Source organism: Diabrotica undecimpunctata, chromosome 7 (assembly GCF_040954645.1).
Source record: "Diabrotica undecimpunctata isolate CICGRU chromosome 7, icDiaUnde3, whole genome shotgun sequence".
In the NCBI taxonomy this organism is placed as follows: domain Eukaryota; kingdom Metazoa; phylum Arthropoda; class Insecta; order Coleoptera; family Chrysomelidae; genus Diabrotica; species Diabrotica undecimpunctata.
In genome coordinates this window covers 84,931,213-84,955,601 of record NC_092809.1, presented here as the reverse complement: position 1 = coordinate 84,955,601, position 24,389 = coordinate 84,931,213, and the positions used below count along the sequence as shown (strand labels likewise).

The window sequence follows — 24,389 nt, the reverse complement described above, 5'->3', positions numbered from 1 at the left end:
ATATATACCTAAGGTCCTTTTGGTGGTAATGTATTTGATTTCTACGTCGTAGTATTCTATTGGTTAAATTGTACCATTTGAGGTACTGTACGTCACGATTGGACTAATAGGATCAAAGATACATAACTAAGGCCCTTTTGCCAGGCTACTCTATTTAATTTTTATATCTCATTGTATTCTATTAGTTAAATTCTATCATTTGGGGTACGAAACGTCACGATTGGACTAATAGGACCGCAGATACATAACTAAGGCCCTTTTGACAAGCTGATGTATTTTATTTTTCTATGTTATTGTAATCGATTGGTTAAATCCTATCATTTGAGGTACTGTACGTCACGATTGGGCCACTAAAAACGAAGATACGTAACTAAGGCCCTTTTGACGTGATGCTGTATTTGATTTCTATGTCATTGTATTCTATTGGTTAAGTGCTATCATTTTAGGTATCGTACGTCACGATTGGACTAATAGGACCGAAGATACATAACTAAGGCCATTTTGACATGCTACTCCATTTAATTTTTATACCTCATTGTATTTTATTTGTCAAATCCTTTCATTTGAGGTACTGCACATCATGATTGGACTAATAGAACTAAAGATACACAACTAAGGCCCTTTTGACATTGTTCTGCATTTGATTTTCTATCCCATTGTATTATTTATGTTAAATCCTATCATTAGAGGTACTATACGTCACGATTGGACTAATAGGACCGAAGATACGTGACTACGGCCCTTTGGACATGTTGCTGTATTTCATTTTTTTATTTCATTGTTTTCAATTGGTTAAATCCTGTCATTTGAGATACTGTACGTCACGATTGGACTTATAGAAACGAAGATATATAATTAAGGCCTTTTTGACATGCTGCTATATTTGATTTTTCTGTCTTATTGTATTTTATTGGTTAAATCCTATCATTTGAGGGGCTGTACGTCGCGACTGGACGAATTGGAGTGAAGATACAATAGGTAGTTGCAATATATCATAACCCGTTCCTTTTAACCAAACATGATTCCAAAATGATTTGTGGATGAAAAAAAATATATATATTCTTAAATTTACTATTTCGTTGTGGGCAATATTATATTCAACAGCGATGCCAAATTTCTGATGCTAAAATGATTGATAATGAAAGTGGGATATACATTTTCATGTATATAATGGCAGCGAGTAAACGGTAAAACCCTGAACTAAATATATATAATATTTTCACTGTACCATCATTTTAGACTCAAACATTTTCTGGAATAAACTTATATAACTCAGTAAGGGATAAAAAGAGAAAGCGGATATTTTAAAATACCAACACGGTATCAAAACTCTAATCAATGAGATGGTTAAAATTCTTGTAACAAGTACAGGAAAACAGTTATTGAGGTCTTGTAAAGTAGCGTCGATATACAGATGCTACTTTGCAAGACGATGCTAAATTGATGGGAAAAGCATAATGTATCGATGCGAAAATGATAGTAGGATGTATATATATATATATATATATATATATATATATATATATATATATATATATATATATATATATATATATATATATATATATATATTTTATATTTTATAAGTTTTGATATTTTCGCGGGAGCTGTATGTTATATCAATGGTATTCCGGGTTTGACTCCGCGTTAAATGTTGTTGGCTTTGATAAAAACCATTTTGACGACGTAGCATCTGTATATCGACGCTACTTACAAGACCTTAATAACTTTTTTCTGTACTTGTTACAAGAATTTTAAACCATCTCATTGATTAGAGATTTGATACCGTGTTTAAAATGTCACCATTTTGACGACGTTTCGGCAAGATCTCACTTGCCATTTCAAGTCTCTCTGGATGGTCTGCTTCTTGTCGATGTTCGAGTGGAAGTGACGCTACGGATGTTAGGCGGCTGGCTTTTGTAGTTACTGCGCGTTGCGCGCGCGCTTGTAATTGGTCCAGTGCGCAGGTCAGTGGGCGGGGTCTTGGTCGATTCCGTTCTTGCGTTATTCTTCGGGATAATTGGTTTCCATGTTTTGGCAATCTTTGGGCATCGTCTCGAGAATTTAAATTATTTTCTTGTTTTTCTATTTCTGTGGTTTCTCTGATAATTCGTTTCTCTTGTTTTCGACATTCGCTAACATTACCGTATGTTTGAGGTCAATTTTGTGTCCTGTAACTAAAGAATGCTGGGCTATGGATGACGTCGTTTCTTTCGTTCGATGGCATTGCGATGTTCTTCTTGTCTTACTTGGATCCTTCTATTTGTCTGTCCAATATAGGCTCTATCGCATTCTCTACAGGGAATATTCAAACATATTACAAACCAGTATAGATTGCACACATCCTACAAATTGAAAGAACGGTATTGGCCATGTATTAAAAATATAAGAGAAAAAGTGGAAGCTGGATGGGAAGAGGCTTATTTACGGCTAGAATATAATCGTGGGTCAGATACTCAAGCGGCGGAAACTTCACTGTGAATGATCTAGTGAATTGATTGTTTAAATCCTGACCAGAAAACAAAAATAGTTACGTAACAGTATAAAGACTAAATAGTCTGCTATTTTGGCCTAGAATAGGCTGGTGTATCGGAATACCTATGGATAAGCAGTTTTACAAAAGATAGGGGTTTGCGGCTTAGTGTTACTCACTACACATCCCATCCAAGTGTTTATGCTTAAAAAAACAGAATATAAATAGTTATAAAATAAAAACGTTTTTACTAACAATCGTTATATTTGTTTTTGGCAATTAATTATTATCTAATCAAATTATTAAAAAAAAACGTCTACCTATTTTCAATTTATAAAATAAATAGAAATATCAAATAAATTCAAATTTTCATACAAGACTTAAGATGCCTTTATGATACGCCACTGATAAATGGTAAATAATAATAAAGAATTCGCATAAATTGTGTTGACCAAATATTAATTTGCTAAAACGTATCGTGAATTCGTCTGTTGTTACACCTCGTTCAATTCGAATATTGTATAATTATATTAGTTACATTTTTTAATTTATTTTCAAAGTAATTGTAGGCTATTCTTAGTATCGTGGGATATTGGTATAGATAGACTCGAGAAAGCGCGGTTGCCACACTTATTTGCACATATATATATATATATATATATATATATATATATATATATTATATATATATATATATATATATATATATATATAAATGTTTTGGATGTTTGGATGGGTTGGAGTCAATATTGACTTATTATTGTTATTGTTATTATAGTTATTATATTATTGAGTTATTATAGTTATTGACTCCAACCCATCCAAAACATTTATATTTATTTTTAAAACGAGTCACAAGTACTTTTATATATATATATATATATATATATATATATATATATATATATATATATATATATATATATGTATATATATATATATATATATATATGTATATATATATACACTTAAAAATGTTTTGTATAATGTAATATTTTCAAAATTATCCACCAAATCTGGTGAAATCTATTTTTTTTTTTAACAAAATGCTTTATTATATATATATATATATATATATATATATATATATATATATATATATATATATATATATATATATATATATATATATATATCAAATTGTATGTTTTGAAAAAAACAATAAACACAATTTAAAGGAATAACAATTTATTATCATTATTTATAATATGTATTATAATTATATTTTTTTTAATTTGTACAGATATAGGAACTAATACTTAATATGCCGTATTTCCACCTCTTGCATCAATGCAAGACTTAATGCGATGTCCCATGCTTCTTATAAGTGTATTAATGTAGTTCTGGTCCATGGTGCCCCATTGTTCAATCGTTGCTATTCTAAGGCCTTGTAGTATACTTGGGGTGGCTGCCGGGACTGAATTTTTCTTTTGAGCATATCTCATCCGTGCTCAATGGATTGAGGTCAGGTTAGCAAGGTGGCCATTGTAATCTGACGATATCTTCTGTCTCTAAAAAATCTGCCACATGTCTCGTACGATGGGGAGGCGCATTGTCGTTCAGAAAAATAAATTCTGGACCAACAGTTCCTCGCCACAAGCGTACAACAGGCCTAAAAATGGTATCAACATAAATTTGTCCATTCATGTTACCAACAATAGGAATTAGAGGAGTTTTATTATTTAGCATGATGCCGCCCAAAACATTATGGAGCCACGTTGATATGGTACTCTTTGACAGCTTGATTAAGTCTATCCTGTCGATTTGGGTTCCTCCAAAACCTAATTCGGCGATTACCTGACAAAAGGCTAATTTTGGTTTCATCAGAAAATAACACGTTTCCTCATCTGTTGTCATGCCACTGTAAATGTTTAGTGGCCCATTCCAGTCGAGTCCTTTCTGCTCTAACGTAATCTTTGGTACAAACAATGGTCTTCTTGTAAACAAATTCGCCGAATGTAACCTGTTTCTAATAGTCTGATTGCAAATTACAATATTATGAGCTTGCTGGAGCTCTCTTCTAATAGCTAGGGCAGTCATAGAGGGGTTTCTCCGGGCAGTTAACGTTAAAAGCGTGCTTGTACGTGGTAGTAATTCTGGGTCTTCCGCTTTTTGGACGATCGCTAACAGAATTCGTCTCTCGATATTTTTTCACAATCCGAGACACATCACTCTGATTAACTCCAATCCGGACAGCAACGTCGACTTGTGTGTGGCTTCCTCAATCAAAGTAACGATTCCAGCTCTTTTTGAACTCATATATCACTTGTCTATTCATATTGTGCACTACAAAGTGAATAAAACGCAAACCAATTTTTACAAGTATCAGTTTTCGAAAACTGATGACGCAATATAAATACTGAGAATCTTTGCGACGATTAAGAAACAAAAAACAAGCAATAAAATACATTATTTTAGTAGAAAAAAAAATCAGTGCAAAAAATTTCAAATGAGGAACGTTCAGTGGCGTTACAGATAATATGCAAAAACATTTTTGAGCGTGTATATATAAATTAAAAGATAAACGCATGTGCGCTCACAGAACATGCATTAACTTTAAAACATGAATTTAATTTCGAGGACTCCTGTATTCTGGCTAAAGAAAAAAAATCATTCAAAACGTGTTTTCTTGGAAATGTGTTTCATAAAATCTAATACGTTTTGATTTAAGGAAAAACTCTTCCCCTTTCGAGAATTCTAATAAATATTGTATATTATTGTCAATTATGTATTTACAACCTTGGTATCCATAGCGCCAAGGATAAAAAAAGGTCATTGTTATATTTGGATAGAAGGTGAAGCTGGTCGGGGAGCCCAGGACGTAGGCATTTGTCTTAAGAAACACATTGAAGAAAATGTTACTTCTGCAAAACATGTAATTTTGTGGTCAGACTCTTGTGGCGGCCAAAACCGCAGCATTAAATAGTTTTGATTCTGAAAATGATTTTGGAAACTCATCCTACCATTGAAAAAATTACATTACGCTATTTCTTTCCTAGTCATAGCTTTTACCCAATGGTAGTGATTTTGGAGATTTTGAAAATGCCCTAAAATTTCAACAACGTTTATATACCGTTGATGATTACCTAAACGTGATGAAAAAATTCCGTAAAAAGAACCCACTAGTAGTTCACAGAATGAAAAAAGAAGAATTCGTCAAGCTAAGAAGAAATACAGCGAATCAACAGAAGAGACCAATTTAATAGATCTTGATAAAATATTAAAGTTAACAACTACAATTTCGTAAATATGGAACACTTTAAATATCTTAGATAAATAATCACGGTTAATAATAATGCCACTAAAGAAATACAGATCATAATTTAAACTTTTACCTATTTTAATACATAGATGCTAATCATGGACAATGACTAAAACGGATAAGGAAGAACTACGAATATTTAAAGGAAAATAATAGGAAAATTGTTTTAACCTCATTATCATATCGCTACAAATCCGTATAGAAGAAGAACACATACTTAATAAAAAAAGCTCTTATAACGATATTGTTTAGGCAAATAAATTGCTTAAGGTAGATCGTACACATGCATAGACGCCAAGATGTCAAACTTGTAAAACTGGTATGGAAGGAAGTTAGCACAGAAGAATACCACTTGGGCGTCTCAGTATGCAATGAAGAGAAAACATCCAATCATATCTCAAAAAATTAACATCGTGAAGGTTCTTCTCTGAACCCCATAACAAATGGCTAATCTTTTACTTTTCATTAAAAATTTAAATTTTAATAAGTCACGTAAATAACGTTTTAAAAGTGCCTTTCCTGAGATAACTTTTTTTAAGCCTGGTTTGTTTGATTACATGTAATTGATTTGATAGTCCCCAACAGATGAGTATTGACTATAAGTAGGATAGCAGGTAGTTGAACAGGCATGTGTTGATAAATATGATGGGTCGGTAGATAGTCTCATTATTCCTAAATCTGACCTCATGTTACCTTCCCCCTTCATTTGTGGAAGTCCTAAAGGCATTTTTTCTCTTGAGCATCCTCCCAATTTAACTTGGCAATGTAGTTATTATAGAGCCTTTGGATATAGCCAGCGCAACTTTAGCATTGAGATTTAGCTTCTTACACGACGTTGTTGTCTTTATATATGTGTTTGGCCTTGGCATTAGTTCCGTTCGGTATTGGTTAGTACGCGGACCTTTGTAAGTCGTAAAATACTTCTGATGGCTTTTCTAGCAATCCTGATCTAATTAATACCTGAGTTTTACGTACATTGTTTTGTTAGCGTTCTGGCCACATATCCACACATTAGCACTGGTTTAATCACTGTTTTATATATCCTGATTTAAGAAAGTCGTATTAGACCTCTGAATTTAAAAGTATTATAAGAGTTATATATACATCAGTTAGCTACCTGAATATTCCCTTTTATTTCTTATGTTACAACGTTATCTACGATATCTAAAATGTTGCAATCCTTTAAAATTATATGGGTCTATTGTTAGGTTATGCCCTACTCTACGTCATCTCTTTTGTATGTTAAAGAACATTTATATGCTTTATTACTGACTATTAGACCGTTTTTTATGCTAATATCATTATTTTATAGTATTCTAATAATTTATGGATTAAATCCGGATAGCAAATTGATATTCTTCACTTTCTCGGAAAAATAATATTCTAACACACAAAATCCTATTAAATTGCCAAAACCTTCCTTCCATATTCTATTCACTCATGAGGGGCAGCAGCAATATCAGTACCATAATAAGGCGTATAGTACTGGACTGGCTAATCGTTGGATAATGGGAAGCACGAGTTTGAATATTTTCGGGACTGCCATCTGTTAGCGGAGAGCAGAGATATTAGTACCAAGTTAATGCATATAGTAATTATTGCTTGAACTTTATTATTATTAAACAACACTATATTTTCTAGTAAAATCATCATGACTTTACAGTAAGACAAATTTTCGAACTGGCTTTATTGTTCCATTATGCCCTACTTTCGATCCTCTCTTTTGTATGTTAAAGAACATTTATTTGCTTTTCTCATTAGTGACTATTAGACCATCAGTCAGACTATCAGACAGACTATCAGTCAGTCCCACGGATTCTGGGGGGGGGGCAAAATTCTGACATATTTTAGAAAACCATCTAACAGATATATATCTCTAAAAATTGCAACTTTCAATGCAAGAACCCTGCTATCACAAGAAAAATTCATAGAAATGGAATCTGAACTTAATAAAATCAATTGGGACATTGTTGGAGTCGCTGAGGTCAGAAGGAAAGAAGAAAGCCTAACCACTTTAAAATCCGGTCACATTTTCTATCATGTCGGAGAAAACTATGGGAATGGAGGCATTGGGCTCTTTATTAATAAAAAACTAGCTGAGAATATCATATCAGTAAAAGCAGTTTCCACAAGAGTTATACTTGCAAAATTACAACTAAACACCCGTTACTCCATAAAGATCATTCAAGTCTATGCACCAACATCGAGTCACGCTGACGAAGAAATAGAACAGTTCTATGATGACTTGCACACAGCTGTTTCAGAAGACCAAGAACATTTTACGGTAATATGTGGTGACTTTAATGACAAAATAGGAATAAGCACTGACCCAGCTGAAAATGCCCTCGGAAATTTTGGCACACCAGGTAGAAACGAAAGGGGCGAAATACTCTTAAATTTCCTATTAGAAAACAATCTATATTTAATGAATAGCTTCTTCTATAAGAAGATCCATAGAAGATGGACTTGGAAGAGCCCCTATGGTAAGACAAAAAATGAGATCGACTTCATCATCATTGACAAAAAACATATAGTCAAAGATGTTACAGTCTTAAATCAATTTTCGGTTGCAAGCGATCATAGAATGGTCCGAGCAACTGTAGAAGTCAATATTAAGCAAGAAAGACTGATGATGATAAAAAGTAAAAAATTCAAACCTTGGATGCGCCCAACGAATGAACTTGAGTTTGAAAAATATATCACCAGTAACTTACTCAGAAATACAACAAGAGAAGACATAAATAACCTAAACGAAGAAATAGTAGATACATTAACACAAGCTCAGGAAAAATTTGGCCCTAAACATGGAAAAGAACAAAAAAATAGTAAAGAAACGAAACAAAAAATGGAAGATCAAAAGAAAGAACAAAAAAATAGTAAAGAAACAAAACAAAAAATGGAAGATCGTAGAATGCTGAGAAGTGAAGGAAATGTTGACTCACAAGATATAAACAACATAAATAAAGAAATCTCTAAAGCCATCAGACGGGATATTAGAAAATACAACAACGAGAAAATTATAAAAAGTATAGAAGACAACAAAAGCATGAAAGCATTGAGGAGAAAAATAGAAAATGACAAAAAAGAAATCTTCCAACTTAAAGACAAAAATGGAAATATTATCTCAGATAGACCAAGCATATTACATATAGTGGAAAGTTTCTATGAAACATTATATAAAAGTCAACTTATTCCAGAGCTCATCGAACAACTAATACAAAAGGTACATAATGTAGGATCGGAGGATATACCAGATATATCACGAGAGGAAATTCAACATGCCCTCAAAAATATGAAAAATAATAGAGGTCCGGGGAAAGATGGTGATGGTAAAAAGAAACTATTTTTAACAGTTATGGAGTACGCATTTAAAAGGCTAGAGTGGGAATCAAAGGGTATTAGAATCGATGGAAAGATATTCAATCATCTCATATATGCCGATGATATTGTTCTCATAACAGACAACTTAGGAGAAGCCAGTTATGCTACAACAACTACAGCAAGTAACCCAGAAAGTCGGTTTAAAAATAAACTATGGAAAAACAAAAATGATGACCAATCTCGTCCCCAATGAGCTAATAGAAATCAAAAAGTCGCCCATAGAACTTGTAGAAAAATATGTGTATTTGGGTCACGAAATAAGGTTAACGCGAAATAACCAAACATGCGAGCTACTCAAAAGAATAAGTCTGGGTTGAGCTGCATTCGGAAAAATGAGAGACGTATTTAAAACAAATATACCGATCCATTTAAAAAGAAAACCTTTTAACCAGTGCGTTCTACCAGTCCTCACATAAGGAACAGAAACCTTAACGCTCACAAAAACATCAGCCGAAAAATTGAGAAGGACGCAACGAAAGATGGAGAGATCAATGCTTGGAATAAACTTAAGCAATAGAATAAGAAACGAGGAAGTTCGTAGACGAACCGGAGTGGAAGACATTATCGAACATATTCCAAAAAAAATGGAGATGGGCAGGACATGTTGCAAGAATGAAAGACAACAGTTGGACAAAAAAATTGCTTGAGTGGAGACCACGAGCTGACAAGCGAAGCCGGGGAAGACCCCCAAAGCGATGGACCAACGACCTCAAAAGAATCGTGACCAATTGGATACCAGAGGCGCAGAACAGAAGCAGATGGAAAAGTCTAGAGGAGGCCTATGTTCAACAATGGACAACTCAGGGCTGATTGATGATGATGATGATGACTATTAGACCGCTTTTTTTTGCTGCTACTAGCATTATTTTAGAGCATTCTATTATTTAATTTATGGATTAAATCCGGATAGCAAATAGATATTCTTCACTTTCTCGGAGAAATAATATTCTAACACACAAAATCCTATTAAATTGTCAAAACCTTCCTTGCATATTCTATTCACTTATGAGGAGCAGCAGCAATATCAGTACCATAATAAGGCGTATAGTTCTGGACTGGCTAATTGTTGGATAATGAGAAGCATGAGTGTAGCAGTTTTAATGTTTTCGGGACTGCTACCTGGTATCGGGGAGCAGAATTATCATTACCGAGTTAATGCATATAGGAATTGTTGCTTGAACTTTATTATTATTAAACAACACTATATTTCCTAGTAAAATAATCATAAATTTACAGTAAGAAAAATTTTTGAACGTTGGTTATGAAAACATCATGTACATACCACCGGGTTCACTATGTCCATATCCAGCAAAATCCTTGTAATAATGATACTGGAAACCAAAGATGAAAATATGCTCCAAGAAACTTTGTGTTATAAAACAGTCGAATAAAATACAGATTCTCGATTCCAATAATCAAAAAATTAATGAACAGCTTACTAAAATAGAAATAACGCCTATTTAAGATGTAATCCATTAACGGCCCAAGGGACAAAGCACTCCTAGCATATGCTAATGATATAAAACTCATAACTCTAATGAGAAACTCTTCCGTCCACAAACTTCAATAAAGTGAAGAGAGCACAAAAAATGTTTGACTTAAAATCAACGAAATGAAAACCAAATACAAGCGAATCAACAGAAAACCAATCAACCAATTCAATAAATTTAGAAAAAACATTAAAGTCAACAACTAAAATTTCGAAAGTATGGAACACTTTAAATATCTTAGATCACTAATCACGGTTAGTAATAATGCCACTAAAGAAATACAGAGCATAATTCAAACTTCAGACCTATTTTAATACATGGATGTGAGTCATGGAGAATGACTAAAACAAATAAGGAAGCACTCCGAATATTTGAAAGGAAAATAATCAGAAATTTTTATTTAACCCCATTATCATAACTACTATTTAAATGGGAATAAGCCACAATTAGAGGTTAAAGTTAGTTTATTGACGTTTCAATTTCCACTTCGGAAATCATTCTCACTAATGTTTGTATTTTAAGAACGATTTCCGAAGTGGAAATTGAAACGTCAATAAACTAACTTTAAGCTTTAATTGTGGCTTATTCCGATTTAAATAGTAATTACTTTAAAATGCCACGAGAAAATAGCTTCAGAACTCATCATATCGCTACAAATCCGTATAGAATAAGAAAACATACTGAATAAAGAAAGCTCGCATAACGATATTGTTCAGGAAAATAAATCCTTTAAGGTATATCGGACACGTGCATAGACGCCAAGATGTCAAACTTGTAGAACTGGTGTGGAAGGAAGTTAGCACAGAAGAATGCCACTTGGGCATGTCAGTATACAATGGAGAGAAAACATCCAATCATATCTCAAAAAATGAACATTTCATTTGATTGCAGATTCGTGGAAAATAGATCAACTTGGAGATAAGTTGTAGTCAGCGATGACCTACCCAGTGTTGTAGCGCTACGTATTCATAATGATAAAGAGAAAGGAGAAACAGTGACAAAAAGCAACAAAGTATAAGAAATACAATGGATGATTGATGGAGTCGAGAAATTTGAGACTTGAGAAAGGCACTCTCCGAAACAGCTGTAGTGATAAGATAGAAATAATTTTGTAGAAGTTTTGCTGTTTTATTGTTAAACAAAATGGAATTAACATACGACATTATATACGCTAAAATAACTAGACAACTTATATGATACGGACATATAAGGAGAAAGTTTAATGATACAATAATCTACCCAATATTTGTTATGAGTAAAAACGATATGAATAAACAAAATAAAGAAATCCATGGCAAAAGGCAAAAAGAGTAATGATTTAAAAATGAGAGAGGTATCCTGTGGATAACATGTGCTTAATTAGGAACGAATGGAGATGAAGATCAGAAGACGACAAAGAATGTTTTAAATTGATAAATGTATACAATTTTTAACAATGTATATTTATAGGTCATTATTAGGGCCAACGTGCTAATTTTATGTAAAATAACACTTTTCAAGTTGGATCGGTTACAGCACGGTGGAATCAAATACACCCAAAGTTAAAAACTATCGATGTTTATATGAAAGATGAAACCTTATGGCACATGACCGTGCAATCTTGACACCGACACATTATCACATAATTGTGAACGGTATATTGTACCTAATTACTAAGAAGTTTGTTATTTTATTCTAAGAATAAGTTTAATAATTTATGGGAGATTTAATGTATTTAAAATTTTGCAGGATCCGGTATCGTAATAAGAAGTCAAATTTCACTACAACTCCATTAAAACGTGTTAAATTTTACTTTGGATATTCTTTTTGTGAATATAATAAGTAAAAATACAGTAAGTTTCATCTTCTTATTGTGCCGTATTCTAATTAAGGTTAGCGATTACTTCTTTAAACGCTTTCCATAAATTATTATAGTTTAAATTTAACTACTTTATGAAACAAATATTGCACGTCATAAATTGCAGGAATTGAAAAATTACAAAGATCTCCTGTTTACAGAGTTTCTTTTAATTTTATGTAGTTTATTATAATCCTACCGAAGGGCTTCTACTTTCTTAAACTGTTACACGACTACTCTACTCGATGTTAGTACATTTAGAGACTAAATGTTTAAGTGCATATTCATTTTAACAAAAAATAATAATAAATAAAACGAAAACTAGCCATTTCCAAGCTTATAATAAATACTTTTTTAAGTTTGAAAATAATTAAAGCAAGTAATATAAATAACCACCATAAAATATTTAACTACATTAACCGAGTACCTATTTGTGAAATTTCTCGATGACTAAATTGATTGATATTTAAATAAATTTGAAGTTCCAAAACGTACCTGCTGTAAAATTCAAAAATCTACGACTAATCAAATTATTGGCAACATCGGAGGAGTTCAGTTGTGTACGCAAAGAAATGTATACGGATCCCAAAAGTGTTTTAACCTATTACGGAGTCCACTTAATCCGACGTGTTGGTCGGAGTCCACATAAAGCGCTACCCAGATAATAATATACACGATGTATATTCGCCTGGAGTTAGTATAATACCGTTTTAGTACGGAGCCCCCATTAACCGCTAGATCTATATATATATATATATATATATATATATATATATATATATATATATATATATATATATATACATATATGTATATGTATATATTGTGCTTATGAAGTCTTCTCTTTTCTTTCGGTCGCGTTTCGATGTTCTTCGCGTCTACTTGTATCCTTCGATTTGTCTGTCCGATGTACGATTTATCGCAGTCCTTTTGTCCAACTTTTGTTTTTGCCCATGGTAATATGGTTGAGATTTTTCTCTTGGTGTTAAAAATAGTCTCTATTTTGTTTTTTTCTTAACAATCTGTTGATTTTGTCTGTCATACCCTTTATATAGGGGAGGATAGTTTTTTCGACGGGTTTTTCTTCTTTTTCTAGATCTTTGCTTTTGTATCGAGATTTCTGTGCCTTTTCAATCGTAGACATGGAGAAGCCATTTTTTCTTAGAGCTGTTTTGACTTTGTACAATTCTTCGTTCCTATGGTCTTCATCTGCCAATTTTTCAGATCTTGTTATTAAAGTTTTTATTACCGAATTTAATTGTGCAGGATGATGGTGTGCCAGAATAGCCAGACATATCTACAGCAACGATCAACTCGGCCCAAACCAGATGGATTTTTCCGGAGAAGAGGCATAAAGCCGTAAGCATTTATGAAGACAGCAATCAATCACCTTACGGACATGGGTCTGGAAGAGACCCACTGGACGACATACATGCTGGAACAAGCACTTTGTTTATTTCAGACGCCTCATTCACCACTTGTGCCACTCAACGATCAAAACAAAGTTGCTATACAAGCTATACGGACAGACGCAGAGAAGTGAAACAACAGTCGAGTTTATCACTAAGATGTAGTAGCTAAATCCCATGGGACAATGGAATGCGTCGTCTCAACTCCCTAATATTTCCGCAGAAATCGACACAAAGGGATCAAGCCTGGAAGATAGGAGCCTACGGCAATTTCATTAATGTGGACCTAATTCAGAGGGAGAAGATACGAGGCAGCCCTATCTTGGTCCCTCTAGCATGTGAAGGCCACTTGTCGCGCTGTCCAGGGACTATTCAAGTCATCATCAAATTTCCCGACAGCTTCCGCAGCAAGGGTAAATGCATTGTAGTCTAGCATCTCAACCATGACTACGTGCTAAGCATGCCATGGCTCAAACAAGAATTAATCGTCGTGACATACCTGTCGTAGACACACACAGGAAATGCTACACGCCAGGACCCAGAGCCTACGAAAACTATATTAGGAAGCTCCAGTGTGAACTGCCACTAGCAGAAGTTACAACCGGATCAGGCCCCAGACTTCGTCTTTCACGAAATCGAGATGACGATCCGAGACTACAGTGACGTCTTCGCGACGACAAGGTTTGTCAACTGACCACAAAAGCCGCGACCATGACGATTGATCTCACTAACGTTAGACCCTATAAGTACTCACAGGAGAAGAAGCGCATAATGTTCCAGGAGGTTCAAGAGATGTTATCCGCGGGAGTCATGAGACGTAGCAAGTCTCAGTACAAGAGCCCCATCGTCATTGTCACGAAAAAAGGCACCCCGAGATTCTGCGTGGCTTACCGGAAGGTTAACGGCATAACCGTGGAAGAAGTTTAAAACATGCCGCCGATCCACGACAACATAAAAACTAGGCACAACGAAGAACCTTGACCTATAGAGCAGGTTTTTGCAAATTCCACTGTACGAACAGTCTAAACCGAAGACAGCTTACCAGACGGATCAGCGTAAGAATTCAGCCTTATGCCTTTCTGACTGAAGAACGGTCCCGTAGAATTCCGAAGCTCGTCACAATTGGGGTACATTGACGAGTTTGCGTAGCCAGCAGCAAGCTGGCTACCAAACTCGGCATAACGGTCACTCTGCTAATAGACTTAATAGCCGGCAACAAGTAATTCAAATGGATTCAACATTCAATGCCAGTAAGACTGCAATCTCCGGCTAACTCGAGCTAAAAGGCCAGGTATTGACCAACCATTTAGTCTACAAACAGACACCTCTGACATCGGAATGAGGGTAGTGCTCTTCCAAGGACCAGCCGATTAGCGACAGATAGTGGCCTATGACACGACAAAACTAAAATCAGTAGAGCATAGGTAACAGATAAGCGAGGAATGCTTCGCCTTCGTTTGGGTCCTGAAGAAATTTAACATTTCCTCCAGGACAAGAAACCCACTATACGCGAATAGCCGAGCTATCTCGTTGGGCCCTCTTCTTCCAGGAATTAACTATTGAATTAACAGTCCTGGAACCCGAGTCCCAAGACGGGCAACCACAGCATAATCCTGACGCCGAAGTGGAAGGATCGCCTGGCCATAACAACAAGACGACACGCAAAAAGAGGACTTTTCCTGCAGTGCCTTCCAGATGAAGATTAAGATAGAGCAGAAAACCCTTCGACGACCTCAAGGGTATGCGTCTGCAGACCAGGATCCTGAGAAATCGCCAGATTCATCCCGGTATACAGAGATTTATCAAGCGATGGCAACGAATCAAAGCGAGAGTACCATCGTAAAACAAAAGGACAAAATTTGCACCAATGTCAGAAAGTTCTTCTGCCATCAAGAAAAGAAAAATAATGAAAATCTCGTCTTGCGTGGAATTAGAGACGGCATTGGTAGAATGGATAGCTCAAGTTCCTAACATGGGTATACCCATATCAGATCCAACCATTGCTTCCGAAGCAAAAAAGTTTTTTGACGCACTGGTCTTAGAAGAAGATTTTGATGCATCATATGGGTGGTTGACTCGCTTTAAGCAACGCTATGGGATGAAGAAGATAAGAAATATCATCGCTAACTAAAAGGGAGCTGAGGAATATATAATTGAGTTAGAAGAGTTAATTTCTTCAAGTGATCTGAGCTACGAACATATTTATACTGCAGACGAATCGGAGCATTTCTGGAAATGTCTTCCAACTCGGACGCTAGCGTTTGTAAGTGAAGATAAAGCAGGGGGTCATAAATCTAGTAAAGAACGGATCACGATTATGTCCTGCAGCAACTATAGGAAGTTACAAACTAAAGTTGACGGTGAGGCAAAACCGTAGATTTTTATCAACTTCTTCTTTAAGTGCCGTCTCCCGTCGGAGGTTGAATATCATCATCACTATCTTTATTCTATCTACTGCTGCTCTGAAGAGTTCTATAGAACTGCATTTAAACCATTCCCTTAAATTCTTCAACTATGACACTCTCCTTTTTCCTATACTCCTTCCTCCTCTTATCTTTCCCTGTATTATCAGCCTTAGCGGTTCATATCGCTGACCCCTCATTACATGTCCCAGATATTGTAACTTTCTTATTTTTATTGTGTTTATTATTTTGCATTCTTTGCCCATTTCTCGCAATACTTCCGTGTTAGTTTTCTTCTGTGTCCATGCTATTCTAAGCATCCTCCTGTAACACCACATTTTAAAGGATTGTACCTTATTTATGTGTTCTTGCTTTAATGTCCAGCTTTCAAGTCCATATTGCAGTATCGAAAACACGTAGCATCTCAGTGCTCTTACTCTCAGTTCTAATCTTAGGTCTTTGTTGCAGAGAATTGTTTTCATTTTTACAAACGCATTTCTTGCTATTTCTATCCTTGCTCTTATTTCGGTTGTTTGATCATTTCTTTTTTATTTTATCAACTACATGTTGATAAAACAACCAAAAGAAAGGGTGGACGGATAAAAATGTTTCAATAGTGGTTTGAAGCTAAATTTGTACCAGAAGTCAAAAAACATTCATAAGCTTTGTTGTTATTTTACAACGCCCCTTCAAATCCTGAAACGCAAATGCTTAAGTCTGCTGACGGCAAAAATTTTTCCCCCAAACACGACTGCGTTAGTTTAGCCGCCATGATCCAAGTATCTATGAAGAGAAACGAGAGAATGTCGTAAGAAACTTACAAGAGTGGGACTGTGACGCTACTTACCGACCCGGGATTTTGAGCGTCTAACGAACGAAGACATCCAATAAAGAAAACGCTGAGGAGAAAACGAAGATTAAAATGATGAAGAAGAAAAGGAATTTACACATAGGAGACGAGTGACATATGAAGCGGTCCTGTGTCACTTGAGTGAACTTATAGAATCCCGAGAGGACCAAGTCAACGCGCTACATGCAATATAGAATGAAATATATACATATACACTGAAAATTGTAAATTTAAACTTTAGGTGAAATAAATTTTTATTTGTGCTTTTATTTGACTTCCTTTAAGGTTGATCTTCATCCACAATTAATTTGTTTCTGATCCTAGAGATGGCTCTACTGCTGCATGAGCTCTGGTAATTTTTTTAACTTAATTGTAGATTTCTACATGATGACTCTGTAATATTTTCAAATCCTAATATAAATTACAGTTTTCTATCATTATATCCATTGGCTGAGTTGCCAGGTTTTGTAGACAGTAATTTTATCTAATACCTAGTAGACCAAGTAAGCAAATATATCTTTAACAACATCTTTATATATAACATTTTACTGCTCCGCTGTGTTAATCGGAATATATTATACCAAATAACAAGTTACGCATTTCCAGGAGAAAACTTAGCATGTAAAGAATCAATATTGGTCTAAAAAATATTTATTGTTGTCTTTACTCGTTTTTTCGGCATTTTGTTGGTTAGTACTAATTATATAGATGAAACTTTATTAATATACTTTATTGTTAGTTCTTTGTTAAGTACTTTATATTTTTCCAGTTCCTCTCGCAATTTATTCAAATAGTTTAGTTGATATTTAGTCATCCTTCAAAATTGAACTCTAGAAAATTTGGTTCTTAACAACCTCATCTTATTGTGCAACATAAATAATGGACTATCATTATCTGCAAATTTAACCGTTAATGGCCTAGGCTTATTACTATTGTTAACCTGCCAATACAAAAAACGGAAAAACGTGGAAACTGATAATGAATATTTGCTTCTTGTTACAATCCTCGAGTTACTCAATTGAGTTAGTTTGAGAAGGTTGTTCCAAGGCTTCGAGACAATTCTTAATCGATGCGAATCTATCTGATAACTTGGAAATTAAATCAGCTAATTTATTGAACTGATCTTCGAATGTATAGCAACTATTACAGACGATTCTTAGTGACTTCGATTTTGTCCTAGTTATTCTTATAACTTCTTCTTGTGCAATATTTAGACATTAAATATGAATACGAATATGAACAAGTTCGTTTGAAATACCTTCTATAATTATTACACCAGCTCTAATATGGCACCCATTCATCATCATTGGTGCTACAGCCCTATAAAAGAGCCTCGACCTTCCCAAGTCTATTACGCCAGTCAGTTCTATTCATTGCCAACTGTTGCCAGTTTGCTGCGCCTATTTGTCTACCATCCTCATCTACACCATCCCTCCATCTGAGTTTTGGTCTACCCCTACTTCTACTTCCCACAGGTTGTGACATAGGGATTCTTCTAGGAGGGTTGTTCTGCTGTGATCTTGCCAGATGTCCTGCTCATCTTAGTCTTCCTATTTTTATAAAGGATACTACGTCTTTCTAGGGGGTTGAAATGTCCCTCTTGGATTATTGTTGAATGGCTGTTATTGCAAAGGCATTTGATTTGGCCTAAAGAATGGCTGTGGCCATTGGGGCTTGGGCACCTCAGGCTGCCATCGTGTAGGAGCGGGTGTATGAGTTAAATTGTGTCGTTTGTGAAGTGGCGGATGGTTTGTTAGAATATGATAAGGAATAATTATGAGATTTTTGGAGATATCTAATATTTTTTTTTCTAAATATATCGGATAGCAAGAGCGAGATTCGGTGGTCTCATGGATCGAATTGTTGATCCCTAGGGTTCTCTTAGATCTGCCAAAAATATGGTTAGAGCTTGTTGGAAAAATTATTTTTTACTTCTTTTAACTTCTTCATGTTATGTGTGCAATTCAATGTGATTTGAAATAGTATTTAAAAGATTCATGTCGATCGGATAGCCAAGCGGGCTGGGCGGCTGGCTTCTCCTTCGCTTCACTGCGAGAGATGTCAGTTCAATCCCCAGCTCGGTGTACAGAAAACAAAAAGGCTAACGCAGCAGTTTAAAATTCTAAATGAATCTGCGGCTTAGTCTAGAATATGCTGGTATCTGATCGGCCTATGGTGGAGCAGCACGGCAAGAGATAAGGGCTTGCGGCTTGGTGATACTCCTCCATAGATCCCTACCGGAAGGGCGTGTGCCGCCTAAATACCGGGTATATATATATACTACGTCTTTACCACCAAATATATGTTTATATCTGTGATATATCTCGTAGTTGTACCTCCTTCTCCAAACACCATTTTCACAGATGCCACCAAATATTCTTCTCAGGATCCTTCGTTCAAATATAAGCAGGAGATTTTCATCTGCCTTGGAAATGGTCCATGTCTCCGACCCATATGTCAACACTGGTTGTATAAGGGTTTTGTATATGGTTATTTTTGTTTTTTGGCTTAAGTTTCTGCTTCTCATATGTCTACTCAGTCCAAAATAGCATTTGTTTGCTAGGATTATTCTTCGCTTGATTTCTTCCGGCATGACGTTCTCCTTGGTGATCAGGGAGCCTAAGTATGTGAATTTGTCCACCACTTCAAAGGTAGAATTATCAACCGTGAATTGGTGGTCGATGTTTCTGGCTCTATTGTTGGGTATTGATGCCATTATCTTAGTTTTATTTTCATTTATTATGGCACCCATTTTTGATGTTAATAAAGATTTTTCTATCTTACCAGAGTACGACGGCAATCCAAATGAATCACAATTTTATTGATGTTATTTCCATGCTTCTAAACCATTTTTTGGGATCATACAAATCCCGAAAATTTTTAAAATCATATGCTTACACGAGGAATTATGAACAAAATTACAGGAAGAGCCAGAAAAATTATTTTTGTATACGGTTGTAAATACTGGCCGTCAATGAAATCAGTTTTTGTCTAAAATTTTGCAAACCAACGTAACGAAAACTCATTAACTAGAGATTTAGTCAATCTTCGTCAAGCCCCAGACAAAAATCCTCAACAATTTCATAAAAAAGTCATGAATCTTTTAAATACTATTTCAAATCACATTGAATTGCACACATAACATGAAGAAGTTAAAAGAAGTAAAAAATAATTTTTTCAACAAGCTCTAACCATATTTTTGGCAGATCTAAGAGAACCCTAGGGATCAACAATTCGATCCATGAGACCACCGAATCTCGCTCTTGCTATCCGATATATTTAGAAAAAAAAAATTAGATATCTCCAAAAAGCTCATAATTATTCCTTATCATATTCTAACAAACCATCTGCCACTTCACAAACGACACAATTTAACTCATACACCCGCTCCTACACGATGGCAGCCTGAGGTGCCCAAGCCCCAATGGCCACAGCCATTCTTTAGGCCAAATTAAATGCCTTTGCAATAACAGCCATTCAACAATAATCCAAGAGGGACATTTCAACCCCCTAGATTCCAACAAAATCAACAAATTTTTCAATATGCACAAAATTCTACAACTAACCAACCCAATTTTCATAAACCAGATCCATATCTATCATATAAGCCAACACCTAAAAGCGTATTCACACGCCAAACAGGCAATAGAGCCCAATCTCAAAGAAACTTCCGCTTTCAACAAACAGCCAGCCAACGATTCACGGTAGAAGAGCTCTTTAATATCGAACAACAAGAGCAATTATGACGAAGGTATTAAGACACATACCCAGATTACTCTTAATATGAACAAAAAATCCAAGAATATGAGGACGAAGATGTAAATTTTCTAAGATTTCAAAAAAAAACTTAGTAGAATTGCATTTCTTTGCTGACAAAAAAGAGCTTTCTTACATCAAAATTCAAAATCCCCCTCTTAAACTTCTTATTGATACAAGAGCCACTAAATCTTTCCTCAATCCTGATATAGCCAATAAATTCTACAAAAATAATATTAAATATGAACCACTTGCTACATCAATTTTTCAGAATCATTCAGAAGATTATTGTGTAGAAATTCCAATTTTTCCCGAATTTAACTCGGATAGTAACTTAAAATTTTATCTTTTCAAAGTGCACAAGACATTTGATGGTCTTAAGCTTCTGAAAGCAAATCTTGATTTTATCCAAGCTACACTTACTACAGAGCATTCTATTCTTCCTATTAATTACTATGTGACAAATGAAACCCAATTCTATACAGTCCACCAGAGCCCTAAACAATTATACAAGTCAAATTGCCAGTAAAAGAAACATCAGGTAAAATCGTCATCCCAAGACAAGAAGTCGAAGGTGCCATCCTAAGAGAAACTCTCTCCGTCGCATGTAATCAACTTGCCTGGATCGAGCTAGACAATAACACCGATGAACATATTCAAGTAGCAATAATTGATCCCATCAAAAGTCAACCAATAAATCCAAAAGATGTCGATCCTTTCCTAAGAACCGATCATTTTAATACAAAAGGAGAATCTCACCGAAGACGACAGTGCAGGAAGTTTGCATCATGCATATTTCATCATTCAGACAGTAAGTTAACATTTACTAACCAAATAAAACACCATATACGAACAAGAGGTGAAGTTCCGGTTTACACCAACTCAAATCGGTATCCACACATCCATAAGGATGATCGATCAAGTAATCATCAAACCTAATCAATTGCCCTGGTCATCCCCAATGTGGGTCATTTCAAAGAAACCAGATGCCCCAAGAAAAATTAAATGGCGAATAGTTGTCAACTACAGGAAGGTGAACGAGAAAACCATCGATGATCTATATCCAATTCCAAATATAACAGACATTCTGGACAAACTAGGACGCTGCCAATACTTTTCCACCCAGATGTAGCCAGCGGATTCCATCAAATTGAAATGAAGGAAGAAAATATTTAGAAAACTACATTTAACGTTGAAAATGGCCACTATGAATACCTGAGAATGCCATTCGGACTCAAAAATGCACCCTCAACATTCCAGGGAGTAATGGAGAACGTACTAAAAAGACTTACAGGCGAAATATATCTAGTCTACATGGACATTTTCAACCTCTCTTTAGGAATATATGGTAAATCTTAAGAACATTTTTGAGAAACAAGATTTAAGGGAAACAATATTTAAAATACAAGTTGACAAATGTGAACTTCTTAAGAAAAACTAATGCTTATACTAATATAAAAATTACCACTAATACGTTATGCAAGCAACACTATTGTTTATAAATACTAAAATAATTAACTAAAAACGCCTAAATAGGTTTTTAAAAACTAAATACGTTTTTTATAGATACATTACTTGTTGATGGAATAGTACAGTATCTATTATTCTGTAAGTTTCAGCATGCCAGATAAAATTCATTCAAACCGATAACATTGTTATTGTAATCTGCCAAAGTGTTGTACAAAATAATTGATATGGCAACCCTGTTAGTATGACGATTCGCTTGAAGCGCTCGAGGCCGAAAGTAATGCAATCTATTGATGATAAATACTACCATCGTTTGAGATGGAGCCATCTCCCTAGTATAAGATTTGATGGCGGCAGTTCAAGGTATAATTCTTGTTTAACGAGATTTTTCATATGTTTAGGAAAAAATATTCAACATTTTATTGCAAATATTTCCACTTTTGCAGTTTTATATATGTTGTTATTAAAATTTTTTCCGATTTCTTACCGGTGGCTTTATTGTAAGCCGGAACATATTATTTTTTCCCATTGTGACAAAACTGTAAATTCAAAAAGTTTCAAAAAATTCATAAGTATTTCTTAGGGTTATATCTTTATGTTGTAAGAAAATTAACAAAATTGTATGTCTGGTTTTCCCGCTTTATACTTGGAAAAAAGTAGTTTTTTAGAGTTTTTTCGAAAACGAAAACATGAAGTTTGCTCAAAATTTATCAAAATACTTCTAGTTGTCACATATACCTTCTCAATTTTTTTCAAATTTTTTGAATTTGTAGTTTGTCTTTTGGGGGGTGCAGATTAACCTTAACCAGTTAGTGGCTTATACGCGATTTTGGCCTTCCGCGGCAACCGTGCCAATCAACTCACGGATAAACAGTAATTGACTGTACCTTTATAAGTACCTCTGCCCAAATTGTTTAAATTAATTTGGTATCTAGTGTACATCTTGTTTAACGATATATTTGCGTGTTTAACAGTTTTAGAAATCATGCAACTGATTTTTGTAAACATAATTTTTTTAAATTTTTTTCTTGCTCGAATTTACTAAATGAGTCCAATTATATTTCCTAAAGCACTAATACCAGTACGAATAAAAAACAGCATTTCTTTTATTGGTGAAAGATTGGAACTAAGTAAACCGAAACACAATGAAAATGTAAATTAAAATTAAACAAACTAAGCGAAAATTAGAAAAAATGAAATTTTTGCTAAAATAAACCTACCGCGATTTACTATTGTAGTACTGTGAACATTAAAGTCACTGATGTGAAGTAAAATTAAAACTCAAAATTATAAAAGTTCAAATGGATTATTAATAAGTGAATGATATTTCACTTTATATTCTACCGCCTAACATGTTCGGTGTTAAATAAATAACATAACTTAACAGAAAATGTTCAGCTATTTTTATATAAGTTATATGAAAATATTTAAATTTTTGAAAACATTCTCATAAAGTATCTGTTTCTCGAAATTTATACAATGCTGGTAAACTGCAATATATTGTAATTAATAATTATTTTTTTTAGCTTTTTTTTCCTATGGGGTCCGATTGCATTTATAAGATACATGTTTGCAAGAGAAAGGCTACTAGTAACTGTAACTTATGGAGGAAGTTTAGGAGCCACTTTATTCTGCGCTCTACATCTTCAGAATTTACCATTTACAATTACTTTTGCTGTGGTACAAATACTTTCACTTCTTTGGAGTTTAATAGCGATTATACCTGGTGGAACTAGTGGACTTTCTTTTATTAAAAAAATATTATGTCGTTCAACTAGGAATAGCTTGCCAATTTAAAAAAATTATGAATAAGTATAATATATTAATATAAGAAGTTTTGATTTTAATTAATTTTTTGTTTACTTTAATATTTCTGCCTGTAAAGAAATAAGACATAACGTCGCTTGATATGCAAAAGCTCGTAACCCACACTTTGAGTGTATTGCTTACATACTTATGCGCTTGCAAAATATAACAAGCCACAATTGCGTCGTTTCAGTGAATTTTAACTAAAACAAAAAACTCACATCCCACCCGAGTAGATTTGGGTCATTTATCATCA

At 34.5% G+C, this 24,389-nt stretch overlaps 1 protein-coding gene across 1 annotated transcript in view; it reads left to right on the top strand.

Moving 5' to 3' along the window:
- LOC140445544 (uncharacterized) overlaps nt 1-24,161 on the top strand; it is a 299,013-nt gene extending 274,852 nt beyond the window's left edge. The window contains exon 3 of the mRNA XM_072537640.1: nt 23,854-24,161. Within this exon, the coding sequence (XP_072393741.1) occupies nt 23,854-24,124 (271 nt within the window). The 3' untranslated portion in view covers nt 24,125-24,161. The remainder of the gene's footprint in view (nt 1-23,853) is intronic.
- The last annotated feature ends 228 nt before the right edge of the window (nt 24,162-24,389 follow it).